The sequence below is a fragment of the Hypanus sabinus genome, chromosome 1 (assembly GCF_030144855.1).
Source record: "Hypanus sabinus isolate sHypSab1 chromosome 1, sHypSab1.hap1, whole genome shotgun sequence".
NCBI lineage: Eukaryota > Metazoa > Chordata > Chondrichthyes > Myliobatiformes > Dasyatidae > Hypanus > Hypanus sabinus.
Genome location: NC_082706.1, coordinates 4,458,362 through 4,474,793, shown reverse-complemented (window position 1 = coordinate 4,474,793; position 16,432 = coordinate 4,458,362). Strand labels below are relative to the sequence as shown.

Below are 16,432 nucleotides of genomic sequence, written 5' to 3'. Positions count from 1 at the left end.
GAGCAAACAAGAATCTATCGACCTCTGCCTTAAATATTCAGAAAGACTTGGTCTCCACAGCTGCCTGTGGCAACAAATTCCACACCTCCCACTCTTTACCTTCCTCTGACTCCAGCCCCAACCCTTGCCATGTCTTCACCATCCCCTCTGACCTTCCCCTCTCTGAGGCAGAGTGGTCTGTGCTTAACAAGGGCCTCACTTTTGTCCCCCTCCGCCATACCTCAGTGAGTTCCGTGTCCGGCATGACGCTGAACTCTTCTTCCATCGCTTACGTCTCTGAGTCTACTACTTTAACGAGGATTCCCCTTGCCCTATTGATGACCCCTTCTCCCGTCTTCAACACTCCTCTTCCTCCTGGACATCCGCATCGGGCCTTCTAACTGCACTTGATCTTTTCATCTCCAACTGTCACCAAGACATTGACCGTCTCAACTTCACTGCTCCTCTCTCCTGTTCCAACCTCTGAACGCACTGCCCTCCACTCTCTCCACACTAATCATGACCTCACCATCAAACCCGCAGACAAAGGTGGTGCTGTAGTGGTCTGGCGGACGGACCTCTACCTCACTGAGGCCAAACAGCAGCTCTGACACCTCCTCATACTTACCCCTGGAACAGGACCCAACCAAAAAACATCAAACCATTGTCTCCTGTACCATCACTGCCCTTATCAACTCCGGAGACCTTCCATCCTCAGCCAAAAAACTCATAATTCCCACACCCCGCACTGCTTGGTTTTACCTCCTCCCCAAGATCCATAAGCCTGACTGTCCTGGTAGGCCTATAGTTTCGGCCTGCTCCTGTCCCACTGAACTTGTATCTGCCTACCTGGACTCCATTTTGTCACCCATAGTTCAGTCCCTCCCCACCTACATCCGGGATACATCCCATGCCCTCCAATCTCTTCAATAACTTCTAGTTCCCTGGTCCCAACCACTTCATTTTCACAATGGATGTCCAATCATTATGCACTTCAATTCCCCATCAAGAAGGCCTCAAAGCCCTCTGCTACTTTCTGGACAATAGACCTCACCAGTTCCCCAACACCACCACACTCCTCAGGTTGGCGGAACTGGTACTCACACTTAATAACTTCTCTTTTGGCTCATCCCACTTTCTTCAGACCAAGGGTGTAGCTATGGGCACTCACATGGGCCCTAGCTATGCCTGCCTCTTCATGGGTTATGTGGAACAGTCTATGCTCCAAATCTATACTGGTACTGCTCCCCAACTCTTCCTTCGACACATTGACGACTACATTGGTGCTGCTTCCTGCACCCATGCTGAGCTCATCAATTTTATCCACTTTCTCTCTAACTTTCGCTCAACCCTCAAATTCACTTGGTCCATCTGGGACACTTCTCTCCCCTTTCTTGATCTCTCGGTCTCCATCTCTGGAGATAGACTGTCCACTGACATCTTCTATAAACCCACTGACTCCCATAACTACCTTGATTATACCTCTTCCCACCCTGCCAAATGCAAAAACTCTATTCCCTATTCCCAGTTCCTCCGTCTCCGCCGCATCTGTTCCCAGGATGAGGCTTTCCATTCCAGGACATTCCAAATGCCCTCTTTCTTAAGAATTGTGGTTTTCCTTCTGCCGTCATCAATGATGCCCTCACCCGCATCTCTTCCATTTCCCGCACTTTGGCCATCACCCCATCCTCCCGTCACCGCAACAGGGACAGGGTTCCCCTTGTCCTCACCTTTCACCCCACCAGCCTCCAGATCCAGCATATTATCCTCCGCAACTTCCTCCACCTTCAGCAGGACCCCACCACTAAGGACATCTTTCCCTCTTTACCCCTCTTTGCTTTTCGCAGGGATTGTTCCTTCCGCGACTGCCTGGTCCACACGTCCCTCCCCACAGATCTCCCACCTGGCACTTATCCCTGCAAGTGTAGTGCTACACCTGTCCCTACACCTCATCTCTTACCACCATTCAGATCCCCAAACAGTCCTTCCAGGTGAGGCAACACTTCACTTGTGAGTCTGTTGGGGTCATCTATTGCATCCGGTGCTCCCGGTGCGGCCTCCTCTACATCAGTGAGACCTGACGCAGATTGGGGGACCGCTTCGTCGAGTACTGCTCCGTCCACAACAGACAGGATCTCCCGGTTGCCACCCATTTCAACACTGCTTCACATTCCCATTCGGATATGTCCGTACATGGCCTCCTCTACTGCCATGATGAGGTAGTGAATGGAGGTTGTGCAGCAACTATGTCATGCTTCACCGCATCAGTGATTAGGATACAATTCCTACCACTGTCTTTGAGGACATTGTATGTGCTCCCTGTGAACGAGTGCATTTCCTCTGGGTGTTCCATTTTGCTCACATACAGGTTAGGGTTAGGAGTTGTGAACATGCTGTGTTTGTGACACTCGCGGGCTACCTCCAGCATGTCCACAAAACTGTATGTTGTCACTGACATGTTCTGATGTATACAAATAAAACTAATCTAATCTTATGTAAAAACCAAAATATGATCTGCCCTCAGGCTTATAGAAGAGTCAAGAACACCATGTTGGGGGAGAACACAAATTTTTCCAAATTTCTCAGACAATTCCAAATCCAGGAAGCAAGTGGACTGACAACCCTCTGCCAGACTCTAAGGCTAGCCCAATGTGACTGGGGAAGAGGGCAGTTCCCTCACTCTGTGGCTATGCACTCTATGGCCACTTCATTAAGCACATTTGATTATTAGTGCAAATATCTAATTAGCCAATCATGTGGCAGCAACTCAATGCATAAAAGCACGCAGACTTGGTCAAGAGGTTCAGACCAAACATCAGAATGGGAAGAAATGTGATCTTAGTGACACTGACTATGGAATAATTTTTGGTGCCAAACAGGGTGGTTTCAGCATCTCAGAAACTGCTGATTTTCTGGGATTTTTATGCAAAACAATCTCTAGAATTTACAGAGAATGCTGTGAAAAACACAAACATTCAGTAAGTGGCAATTCTGTGGGGAAAAAATGCCTTGTGAAGAGAGCGGTCAGGGAGCATGGCCAGACTAGTTCAAGCTGACAGGAAGGTGACAATAACTCAAATAACCACATGTTATTATTAGAGAGAGTGCAGAGACGATTTACTAGGATGTTACCTGCTTTTCAGCACTTAAGTTACAGGGAAAGGTTGAACAAGTTAGGTCTCTATTCATTGGAGCATAGAAGGTTGAGGGGGGATTTGATCGAGGTATTTAAAATTTTGAGAGGGATAGATAGAGTTGACGTGAATAGGCTGTTTCCATTGAAGGTTGGGGACGAGAGGACATGATCTGAGAGTTAGGGGGCAGAAGCTTAAGGGAAACACGAGGGGGTATTTCTTTACTCAGAGAGTGATAGCTGTGTGGAATGAGCTTCCTGTAGAAGTAGTAGAGGCCAGTTCAGTTGTGTCATTTAAGGTAAAATTGGATAGGTATATGGACAGGAAAGGAGTGGAGGGTTATGGGCTGAGTGCGGGTAGGTGGGACTAGGTGAGATTAAGAGTTCAGCATGGACTAGGAGGGCCGAGATGGCCTGTTTCCATGCTATGATTGTTATATGGTTACAATGGTGGGTGCAGAAGAGCATCTCTGAATGCACATATCGAACCTTGAAGTGGATAGGCTACAGCAGACCACCTCCAGTTCCACTCATGTACCAAATAAAGTGACTACTGAGTGTACTCCAATCTTTTCACTGTACAAGTGGCAATGGTTCTTCCACTTTTTGTTGCACCACATATGGCCAAAGGACCGCAAGGTCCAAACAGAGTTTCAGAAAGAGGGGTTTGCCTGACTGGAGTAACACGCAGCTTTTGACAGAGTTGTAACAATCCTCTCTGCCAAATTCCAACCCAAGAGCAGCTTCACAAGACAAATCACCAAGACCCACTTCAAGAACATCATTGTCAATGACGAGACCCCAGAGGGACAGCTCCTCCTGAGCACTGGCATTTTCCTTGATGTTGTTCAGGAGCTTTTTCAGAGCCAGAAGATTCTGTTCAGGACTTTTGTTAACTTGTGCAGCCATATCCTGTAAGATCAAAGGAAACCTGGAAATTAGAATCATTAAAATCACAGAGGAATATGTCCACACACCATTATTCAGAAGGCCCTTTTCCATTTCAGAAAATATCACTTCAAGGCTGATCATCACACCACATCAGGCAGGAGGTACAGAAGCCTAATGTCCCACAATACCAAGTTCAGAAATAATTATCCTATAATTAGGCTCCTGAACCGGTGTGGATAACTTCACTCAACACTTCTGTGTACTGATTCAACAACCTATAGACCAGGCATGGGCAAACTACGGCCCGCGGGCCATATGCGGCCCGTTAAGCTTTTTAATCCAGCCCGCAGAACTTGATGAAATTATATTAATAAACCTTGTTAAAGTTTTCTCCCCGCAATTCTGGCGTTTTCCCAATAGATGACGCACTCTATATACATTGACCTTTGTTGAGGTGCAGCATATTACTCTACATTTGCGCTTTACTTTGTGACCTTGTGGCGACCCATTTCCTGGCACAACCGGCTCACAATTAGCCAGCGTTCCGGCTAAGAGAGATAGCCTGCAGGGATTTGCGAGCACAGAGCTCCGCATACTGGCGCGCTCTCCCTGCTTTGTCATAGTGTTGGTCGTTGTTGAGTTTTGGCACAGGGGACAATTGAATAAGAAGGAGCAGGACAAGTAGACCTGCATCTCCTACCGTTTTTGAAATAAAGACAGTCAGGAGGAGAGTGATGATGATAATATCTTGAAGGATAACAGAATTTTCAGTGCTTTAAAATAATAACTGTTACTATTAAAAAAAGCTGTACTTTATTCATTTAATTTTCAGTGTTTTAAAAGTCATTTCAATAAATAGCTAAATACCATGGGACTTCAAAGACAGATATTTTGTTGTAATGCATTTGTTCATTTTCAATTGAAATTAAAGCACATGTTTTCTACATATCCCATGATATTTTATTTTCTCTTATGAGGTGTATTACCAAAACACTCCGTCCATCTGCTCCTGGTCCGGCCCCCCTGTCAAATTTTAGAACCCTTTGTGGCCCTCAAGTCAAAAAGTTTGCCCACCCCTGCTATAGACTCACTGTCAAGGGCTCTAAGACTCATGTTCTCAGCATAATTTATGCACAGTTTATCTTTTGTACATTAGTTGTTTGTCAGTTTCAGCTGTGTGTAGTTTTTCATTGATTCTATTGTATTTGTTTTCCCACTGTTATGAATGTACCACAGCTCTGAGGGGCCAAAGGGTGCAGGGTAGCCCCCTCCTTTGTGAGAATCGCAAGATCACCATTGAGTCCGTTCAGGAGACCCAGGAAATGAGAGAAAGACATGCAGAATTCACAAAGATTGGAATGTGACCTGGCCTCCGAGAAGGCGGACCTATTGATACCGGCTATTGTCTCTTAGAGATGGACTTGTGTATTGCATCCTGTATGATGCATCAAAGCCCCAGGCAATGAACCGAGGGGGAGGTTGGTGGAGAGATTGCATCATCTCAAGCTGATTGACATCTGAGACCCTGTGAGTCAGGATAAAAGACGGTCTGTGGGAACAGGCCGTCAGATGCACCAGAAGAAACGCTAGCAATCCCGTAATAGCGGAAGCCGGTGGGGAGGCCACGTGCGTTCAGTTCCATTTGCCCCGGAACTGGTGTCCTTTACCACAGAAGAACGGCTTTTAGCTAACAACGGGGAAGCCAACTCCCAACGACTCTCGAAGGATTGACATCATAAAAGGACTGGGCGAGTTTTAACTCGTCTTTCTCTCAAACCAAAATGCTGCAGCTTGAACGAACTAACAGTGACTTTTATACTTTCATTGGACAATACATTATCCCCTAGACAACAATAATAATCCCCTTGATTATTATTATACCCGCGCTTTTAGATTTAGTATTGACGACATCTATTATCTGTATGTTTGCATTGATATTATTTTGTGTATTTTTATCAATAAATACTGTTAAAATAGTACCATCAGAGTTCAACGGACCTTCTATCTTTGCTGGTAAGTGACCCAGTTACGGGGTTCGTAACACCACAAACACCTGCAAGAAATTGAACCTCCAGGCAGCATATGGTGATACACTGTAGACGTACTTTGTTAATAAATATATTTTGAAACTTGAGTAGTTGTCACAAACTTCCTGTGAAATGAAGTGGCCACATTTTGAACGAACTGGGATTGTTCTCCAACAGATTCTCTCTGATTCTTGGACAAAAGTCATCCCTCAGACTGATTACATGGTTGATATTCTATTTCAGTTTCTGCAATCATTACGTTGGTGACTAGTTTAAAAATTTAAGATCCTGGGTGTCAATATCACTGAGGGTCTATCCTAGACCCAACATATCAATGCAGCTACAAAGAAGACACGGCGCTGGAAATATTTCATGAGGAGTTTGAGGAGATTTGGTTTGCCACCAAAGACTCTAGACAACTTCTACAGATGTATGGTGGACAGCATTCTGACTATTTGCATCACTGTCTGGTATGGAGCCACCGATGGACAGGATTAGGAAAAAGCTCCAGAGGGTTGTAGACTCAGCGAGCATCATGGGCACTAGCCTCACAACTTTTGAGGGCACTGTCAAAATGCCTCAAGGCAGTGGCATCTATTAATAAGGACCCTCACCATCTATGACATGCCGTCTTCTCTTTGCTACCATCGGGAAGGGGGTACAAGAGGCTGAAGACACACTCAATGTATTAGTAACAGCTTCATCCCCTCTGCCATCAGATTTTTTTTGAATGGACAATGAATCCATTAACACTAACTCATATTGCTCTTTTTGCACTGCCTATTTTTATATATTTCTTAGTATTAAGTTTATAGCAATTTTTAAGGTATTTCACTGTTCTGCTGCCACAAAACAATTAATTTCATGACATGTCAGTGATAATAAAGCTGATTCCGTTTATACTTTTTCTTTCAAAAGATTATGACTGAATCAGTGTTTTAAAGTACATATCCCACAGGTTTACAATCTTTAGAGTCCAATACATTTACTTATTTAAGAGCTGGGTATTTGCCCACTTTTAATCTCAAAGTTTATTGACCCCATTGCCTTCCCTCCCATGATAGTGATCATTACAAGTTCTTCCATACCCTATAAACCATTTCACTGGGACATATGTAGTGCTTTCCACCATGTGGGCTGAAAAATTTGTGAAACTTTTTTATTGTGATACAATAATAATGAACTTAGTTCATTACCCCATTTTGCTGTGTTCCACTCAGGAAATCTCTGGGCAGTAACTACTTTAAGGGCAGAACCTATTCTCCTGTAGCCTTGTTAGGTTTTGGCTACTCTTTTACCTTATCATACAACTTAGAAAGACTTTCTCTATTTCAGTAAACAACATGATGCATATCTAGTTGTACCCTGAGAGAAACTTAAGTTCCTTAAACTTAAATTCCTGACTTTGCGTTCACCAGCTAATTTTGTAAATGTTCGCGCTACCTATGCCGGAACAAGAACAACGAAGTAATATGATTAATGCTCCTGCTGGGCAATTTACAGTGCAGGTACAACGAACCAGGCCTGTCGAGACAAAAACACTTGTGCTTGAAAGCTTGTACAAAAAGATAGAGTCCTTTGCATACATGCAATCAAACGGCTATGAGCAGTTGCCACATTCTCGCATTTGATGTGATATGGTTCAGTTACCTACCTTCATTGTGTGGAAATCCTTCTTCATCTGTTCGGGTATATCCGTCATGTATGACAGCTCAGGCACTAGCAGTATTTCATTCTGTATTAACTACATTAAAAAAATTTATACACAAATTACAAACTGAATCTGTCTCCATTTTGAAACTAACCTCTGCAACAATTCACAAGTCTAGTGGAGCCTGGAGGTCAAGGAAAGACTGTCTGTACTGGAGTTAGAGGACTGTGTGTAAGCATGCCTGGGTGGGGGAGAGAGGAACTAGGCTTGTTTTTGCTGCTGTTCTGCTGAACGTTGTGGGCAGACTGTGTTGGTGCCAGAATGTGTGGTGACACCCGTGGGCTTCTCCAGCACATCGTTGGGTGTGTTGGTTGTTAATGTAAACGACACATTTCACTGCATATTTTGGTGTACATCTGATACAACTTTTAGCCAAGAAACCTTTGTGAATGGGCACACAGGAGATTTACAGGAAAGGTTCAGGGTTGGTGGAGCTGGTAGATGGAGAGAACAGACATTGGGATTGTCTCCTTATGGTACAGGAGACTTAAAAAACCCCAGAAAAAATGCAAATTCAAAATAATTATTAAATTTTTAAAAAAGGGAATTCTGAAGATACCATACAAGCCAAACAAAAGCCACAGAGATGGAAACAGAGTTAACATGATAGGTTGCTGATAATTCACAAGAACAGGAGACAGAAAACACAACTGTATGTTAAGTTGCTGAGGTAGTGGGTGGAGAAAAATTCCACTGGGAGAGGGCAGGCGAGATGGAAAAATGAAGCAGGGAACTGCCAACTCAACTGTCTCTGGAATGCTGAGAGGGGAGGAAAAGGGAAAATGCGTCTAATGCACCATCAATAACTCTCCGAGACGTGAGGTGAGATAACGGCTTTTATTGGCTGGAAGAAAGAACAAGCAGCAATTGACCACCACATTGCATCCTGGAGACTGAGACCGGGGCGGAGTCCCCAATCGCCTTTATACCGGGGTCCGTGGGAGGAGCCACAGGAGCAGTCAGTGTGGGGGGGGTGCGTGTCCAGACAGGTATGTGTAGTTCACCACATTGTCTCATGAAGCACAGCTTCCTGAAGATCAAATTATGGATATGTTGAACATGGAGGTTGGTGAGGTGGAAAGGGAGGGCACAAGCAACTTTTTCTTCTTATTGGGAGAAGAAGGATGACAATGGAAGTGCAGGATAAAGAGTGAACATGCTCAATAGCCCGATCGACTGTATTAACAGGATGTGCTACAGCAAAAAAATAAGGCTAGTGGGAGTTAATCTAAAATCATAACAAGAGCTTCACCAAATGAGTCTCCCACCCACAGAGGGAAAATCACGCAGTACAGACTTCATATGTTTCAACCTGCATTTCCATACTAAGTAAAAGATTAGTTTTATTTGTACATGTATGTGAAAACATATTGAAATGCGTCATTTACATCAATGACAAATAAAATCTAAGTATGTGATTGAGGCAGCCCAAAAGTGTCGCCACACTTCTGGTACCAACACGGCATGCCCACAACTTACTAACCCTAATCCATATGTCTTTGAAATGTGGAAGGGACCGGAGGAAACTCTTGCAGTTACAGGGAGAATGTACAAACTCCTTGCGGATAACAGCAGGAACATAACTCTGATTTCTGATTGTTGGTGCCGTAAAGCATTATGCTAACTGCTGCCTTAGGAGCAGTCCACAAGTTCACACCACAGTCCATGCAAGTTCAGAACAGCTCCATCTCTCACAAGCAGTCATTCACTCTCCCCAGGTTCCCATCAATTCCCTCCACTTGTCCAGACACTAGTGGCAACTTACTGCAGTCAACAACCAACCACAGATCTTGGATAGTTTGGATTGGACTAGATGGGCCTGTTTCTGTACTGTAGTGTTCAATGACTATGTGGGAGGAAACAAAAGCCCCTTGGGGAAACTCACGCCAGGAGATAAGCACCAGAAATCAGGACTGAACCTGGGTCTCTACCTGCTGACCCACTCTTTCCTTCCCCACTCAGTCTCTCCATCACACAGGGAGGGTGGTGTACAAGACATTCTGCTCAAATCACTTGAAGGCAGAAGGAGTCTTTATTACAAATTGGATCACAGCAGCAATTGGGGTGGGGGGAGAGAAGAAGTTAAAGGGTAAAGAATGCGATTTGGGATAATTGTACCCATCCCACCGTACCTGTCCCTGTGGTCCTCGTCTTGGCTTCGGCCGATGTACCAGGAGAGGCTGGTTCAGATCCTGAATGGTAATTCCATAATTTTTGCTACAACAGCAAGTTCAACAGGTCAACAACAGGCAATGGCAGAGAGACACCACCCAACACATCCCATCGCCTAGCTCTCAACTCTAGGTCAAATCTCTGCATTAGACTAGGTAACTTTAGCCAGTGTTGGGGTATGCAATTCTTATGTCATTTGTCTATCAGGACCAGAGGGATCTGGACAGATGGAAAATGGTGGATGGAAGTCAAGCATACAAGTGAGAGGTGTTGCACTTTGAAGGACTAATTAGGGCAGGACTTACAGTGAACGGTAGGGTACTGAAGAGAGTGGTATAACAAAGATTTGAGATTACAGATCCATAATTCCTTGGAAGTGGTGTCACAGGTAGTTAGGGTCTGAAAGGGAGTTTCTGGCACATTGGCCCTCATAAACCAATGAAATGAGTACAGCAGATGGGACGCATGTTAAATTAATTAAGATATTGCAAACTAAATTTGGATTATTGTGTGCAGTTCTAGTCACCCACCTACACGAAATATATCAAAAAGATTGCAAGAGTGCAGAGAAAATTTACCAAAAAGTTGCCAAGACTGGAGGACCCAAGTATATAGGGAAAGGTTGAACAGCTTAGCACTTTGTTCCCTGGATTGTAGGAGAATGATGGGAGATTTTATAAAGGTATACACAGTAAGATAGACAGAGTAGGTAAGTAGGCTTTTTCCACTGTGGCTGGGTGAGACTAGAACTAGGTGGTCAGGTTAAGAGTGAAAGTTGAAATATTTAAGGGGAACCTGAGGCTGAGAGTGTGGAATGAGCTACCAGCAGAAGGGTTGAATGTGGGTTCAATTGCAGCATTTAAATGAAATTTGGATAAGCACGTAGTTGCGAGGGGTATGAAGGGCTGTGGTGGGAATAGGTAGAATACCAGTTAGCATGGACTAGATGAACTGAAGGACCTGTTTCTGTACTGTAGTGCTCTGACTATTGGGGGTCATAGAAGCATCTGGAATTGAACTAAAAAAAGAGGAAATCCAAAAAGGCAAAAAACAATTAAAGGAACAGAACACAAGTCAGTATGGTACGTTCAATTATACAGATTGTATCATAAGTTTGAATACATGAAGAAAGTCATCAAAGCAATTTTGTTTTCCTTTTATAAATATTAGGACTGCATATTAAATTAGAAAACACAACAGTGAATGCCCATCTTGTCCCAAGGTAACATATCAACTGCACACGTCAGGTATGTTTCAAGTACCCCGCATTGCAAGCTCACACTATACCACAGGGTAGGTTTGTCAGTCCCTCACATATCGTGTTGCTGTTGGCACTTGTAATTGCTTTGTTATCGTCACAGGTACGTACTGTGTTCTGCATGCCATCCAAACAGATCAAACAAAGATGACAAGTTTTATTTGTCATGCTTACATCAAAGCATCAGGGAAATGTATCATTTGCATCAGTGGGATCTGTGTGGATATCCTAAATCGCATTCTTTATCCTTTATTTTCCCTCAATTTCTCTCCCCCACCATTTCAATGACATACCCTCAACTCACTACCTCTTCTCAATGACATGCCCATAACTCACCAACTCTACCCCTATGTCTTTGCAATGACACGATGCCTACAACTCACAACCCTAACCCACGTGTCTTTGTAATGATATGCTCACAGCTCACTAACCACAATCTGTACATCGAGACCACAAGTATGGTGACACTTGTGGGCTGTCCAGCACAATCCTCACTGATTTTACTGGATGGAAACAATGCATTTTATCGTATGTTTAGATATAAATCTGACAAAAAAGCTAACCATGACGTCTTTAATCTAATCTAAAACATGCCACAATCAGCTTCTTGAAGCACTTCATGTTCGTAACTGTCAGAGCCATCAGGCAGCAGTCATTTTAGGCACTTGACCATATTTTTCTTTGGCACTAAGATGACTGTAGTCTTCTTAAAGCAGGTGGGAACTTCAGGTTGGAGCAGGGTGACCTTAAAAATAACCAAATATACCAGCTTTAAGGCTGTTACAACTGGGGTGGTAATGGGGACAAGCTCCAATTATCTATTAAATATTCGCAATGGTGTGCACCTCAAATAGCCTCTGACAACCAAGTCCAGCTCCTGGCCTTCATGTGTGCTTAGCTACTAAGCCTGGCAGAACCGTTTCCACTGACAGGAAAAGGGGCAAAGACAAGCTACTGGCGCCGTAAAACTAGTCACTTTGGGCAGGTGAGGCTTGTCAACGGTGGTTGGCAGCTCATCTAGAAGGAAAACTCTGATCTCAAACCTCTGCTGTCTTACAGTGCTACACCAACTCATGGTGAAGACTTTGGGAGTGAACCTGACTGGAAACTCTTATGTTGCTGCTGATGCCGAACTGTACAAGTCTCTGCTGTTCCTTTGGGCTCATCAGATGCGTGGAGAGGGGTAGCTTGCTCTCCATATTGCACTGCCCAGGCTTGCGTATCTCAACAGCTGGGATGCAACATCCATGGTCAACTCTAGCCAATGGAAGCCTCAGACTTAGACACCAGCCAGTTGATCTATGAAGGATTTGAGTACACAATCAGGGCCAATTGCTTTCCACAGGTTCATTCTTAAGGAAGGCTGATTCTGTCTTCTATAGTGATTATGGGTACAGGTACATCACAGGCAGTTACATACTGTTACATTGAGAAAGACTGACCCTACAGTTATTTAGTGAATGGCAGCTGGACTAATAACTGGGAGGCCTGTACTCACAGGGACTCAAGTTCAAATCCCACCAAACATGCTGTGGAATTTAATTCAATTAATATTCTGGAATTCAGAAAAGCATCTATAATTAGTCTTGGTAATAATAATCAAAAACACTACTAGATGGTTTAGAATAAAATGCATCACGTTCACTAACAGAAGAGATTTTGCAGATGCTGAAAATCTTAAGTAACACACACAAAATGCTGGAGGAACTCAGCAGGTCTGGCAGCAAAAATGGAGGGGAATAAACAGTCCATATTTCAGGCCAAAACCCTTCACGAGGACTGGAAAGGAAGTGGGTGAGGGGAGAGAAGGAACCAGATTAAGATTGGGTGGGAGGGGGAAGGAGTACGAACTGGTAGATGATAGGTGAGACCAAGTGCGAGGGAAGGTTGATAGGTGGGGTGGAAGGAAATGAAGTAAGAAACTGGTAGAGAATAGGTAGAAAAGGTAAAAGGCTGAAGAAGGAATCTGATAGGGGAGGAGACTGCTTAGATGCAGTGGCTTCAATGGGGCCAACCAAAGGGTTACTGTCTTAACAGTGTACTGCAGGTCTTCCCTATCAGGAAGTTGCTTGATGGCACAGAAGCTGAAAGAGCTGGGCTTGGTGTGTGGACCGTGATACTGCCAGCGCCACAGAAACATCGGTCTGTGAAGAGGTGTATAGTCTAACAGTGAGTGATCACCTTTGAGCTTTTCTTGTGATAGCATGACTCTGTTGGACATTGGTGGTGTGAAACATTCTAAGACCAATTCATTGATTTATTGGTCAACAGTGGGGGTGGACAGAGGGGGAGCTGCATGGACTAAGCCACAATCCACAGTGTTGCCTCCTTGCAGCTTACCAGGAGAGGCATCAGAGTTGGGCGCTCCACCACATTGTCAGGCGCACTGTAATGCAGCATCCACACTGGAACCAGTGCTGCCCATCCGTGTTCATTCAGCAGAACTTAGTTGTATTGTGCTCAACTACAGACTGTTGCACCATTCATGGACTCAGGGATTTGGATGATAATTTTTGTATGACCGTTATGTTTACTGCTATATGTGCTGTGTATGATTGTTGGTACTGTGTTTTGCACCTTGAGCCTAGAGTAACGCTGTTTCGCTTGTCTGTATTCATGGGTAAAGATGTATGGCTGAATGACGATTAACTGAAATGCGTGGCCAGTGGGAAATCCCACTTTTTGTGGTGGACAAATCGAAGGTGGTTGACAAAGCGGTTCCTCCAGTCTACATTGGCCTCACTGATATAGAGGAGGCTGCACTAGGCTCCTGAACCATCTGTATGAAAACACCCAGCAGGCCACTCAGTCACAGACAGGCCACCACAAACATTAGAACATTTGAAAGTTTTGACTGGAACAGGCCATTTGACCCAACAAATGTTGCCGAATTCTTAAGCAAACAGTGTGTTCAAATAACTATGAACAACCATGTTAAATCCCTTGGTGTGATATTTGACAAGCAAGTTAATGCAGTAGTAAAAGCCAGTTTTTTCCAGCTTCGTACTATTGCCAAAATCAAGTAATTTCTCTCTTTCAAAGATCTCGAGAAAGTCATCCATGTTCTTATATCCTCCCACTTGGACGACTCCAACTCCCTGTATACTGGGATGAGTCAGTTGTCCCTGTCCCGTCTGTAACTGGTCTAGAACGCCACAGCCAGGCTCCTGACAGGTGCCCGGAAGAGGTACTATATTACTCTTATCCTGGCCTCCCTCCACTGGCTGCCAGTACGGTTCAGAATTGATTTTAAGATTCTCCTGTTTATAAAGCCCTAAATGGGCTCCCCCCCCCCCATATCACAGACCTTCTAACCCCTTATTCTACTTCCAGGTCCCTCAGGTCAGCTGACTTGGGGCTCCTGGCTGTCCCGTGATCTAAACTTAAGCTCAGGGGTGACCGCGCCTTTGCTGTTGTAGCCCCTAGACTGTGGAACAGCATTCCCCTCCCTATCAGATCCACCCCCTCCATCGACTCATAAATCCAGGCTCAAAACTTATTTTCATTTGCATTTGAATTCTCTTGATGTGGCTGGATTCTGGCTTGTGCCTAGGCCCTTCCGTTGTTTCTTTTGTAAACTGTTTGCCTTGTTGGTTACGTCTGTGTTTCTTGTATTTGTGATTTTACCTGTCTGCTCTGATCTGTACAGCACTCTGGTCAACGTGGGCTGTTTTTAAATGTGCTATATAAATAGATTTGACTTGACTTTAGATTTTAAAGTCCCAAAGGTACTACTCTCAACTACACAACTCCATGTTTGTTCCATGTGTCTACAACTCACTGTGTAAAGAAATGCTTCCTGATGCAAGTCTAAAATCTCCCTTTAACCAGTTTCCACCTTTGGCCCTGTGTCCTTGTTGATGGATTAATTTTGAAGTATCAACTGACATCCATCCTACTTATACCCTTAATGATTTTGAACACTTCTATCATGTTCCTTTCATTCTACATCTACTTAGGTCAAAAAGATTTAATTCTTTCAATCTTTCTTCATAGTTCATACCCTGCAAACTTGGAATGAGTTCAGTCACCCTTCTCTGAACACCTTCCAGTGCCTTCACCCCCCTCACACAATATGGAAGCCAAAATCATACACAGCACCCAAAGTGTGTCTCAAAAGCCTATTATTCAGCTTAAGGACAATGTCTCTTGACTTGAACTCCACTGACTGCATTTTGTAGCCCAGCTTTCTGTTAGCCTTCCTAATCACTTCTGTGCATAGTCAAACCATTCTGCCGAGCTTGCCACTGACATCCAGATGCTGGAAGGTGCACAGATCACCAAATGCTGACCTGTAATATTCGCAGAAGGTAATGCTCGTGCCGTTGGCCATGCAAAAGGAGCTTGTTGGAGTCTTGTCCCAGTCAATGTCATCGATGCGGTAAGTGCGGTTGTTGTACTTGGTCATGATGGTACTGCCCACCAGCTGTTTCAGACAGACATCCTGGAAGTTCTCACTGCTTTTCTCGTATATAACATGCCTGTATAGGAAAGCATTGCTCAGAATCAACAGCAATACACGGGCAGCAGATACTTAACAGAAGCATAGCTCAAAAACCATCTATAAATTTGCCGACAATACAACCATTGTTGGTAGAATCTCAGACCGTGACTAGAGGGTGTACAGGAGCAAGATCTGCCAACTAGTGAAGTGGTGTCACAGCAACAATCTGGCACTCAGCTTCAGTATGAAAGAGCTGATTGTGGACTTCAGGAAGGGTAAGACAAAGGAGCACATTCCAATCCTCACAGAGGGATCAGAAGTGGGGAGAGTGAGCAGTTTCAAGTTCCTGGGTGTCAAGATCTCTGAGGATCTAACCTGGTCCCAACATATCGATGCAGTTATAAAGAAGGCAAGACAGTGACTATATTTTATTAGGAGCTTGAAGAGATTTGGTATGTCAACAAATACACTCAAAAACTTCTGTACCCAGGACATCTTCAAAGAGTGGTGTCTAAGAAAGGCAGTATCCATTATTAAGGACTCCTAGCACCCAGGGCATGCCCTTTTCTCACTGTTACCATCAGGTAGGAGGTACAGAAGCTGGAAGGCACACACTCAGCGATTCAGAAACATCATCTTCCCCTCTGACATCCGATTCCTAAATGGACATTGAACTCTTGGACACTGCCTCACTTTTTAAATATATATTATTTCTGTTTTTGCATGATTTTTAATCTATGCAATATATGTTTACTATAATTGATTTACTTTTTCCCCCCTCTATATTATGTATTGCATTGAAATGCTGCTGCTAAGT

The 16,432-nt window shown here is 44.1% G+C and overlaps 1 protein-coding gene across 5 annotated transcripts in view; it reads right to left on the bottom strand.

Moving 5' to 3' along the window:
- piwil2 (piwi-like RNA-mediated gene silencing 2) overlaps positions 1 to 16,432 on the bottom strand; it is a 126,859-nt gene that overhangs the window by 39,526 nt on the left and 70,901 nt on the right. For all 5 annotated transcript variants that reach the window (XM_059961320.1, XM_059961374.1, XM_059961422.1 and 2 more), the window contains 4 exons: positions 15,464 to 15,652; positions 9,874 to 9,958; positions 7,685 to 7,774; positions 3,884 to 4,024 (listed from right to left, as the gene is read on the bottom strand). In XM_059961320.1, coding sequence (XP_059817303.1) covers positions 3,884 to 4,024; positions 7,685 to 7,774; positions 9,874 to 9,958; positions 15,464 to 15,652 — 505 coding nt within the window. The remainder of the gene's footprint in view (positions 1 to 3,883; positions 4,025 to 7,684; positions 7,775 to 9,873; positions 9,959 to 15,463; positions 15,653 to 16,432) is intronic.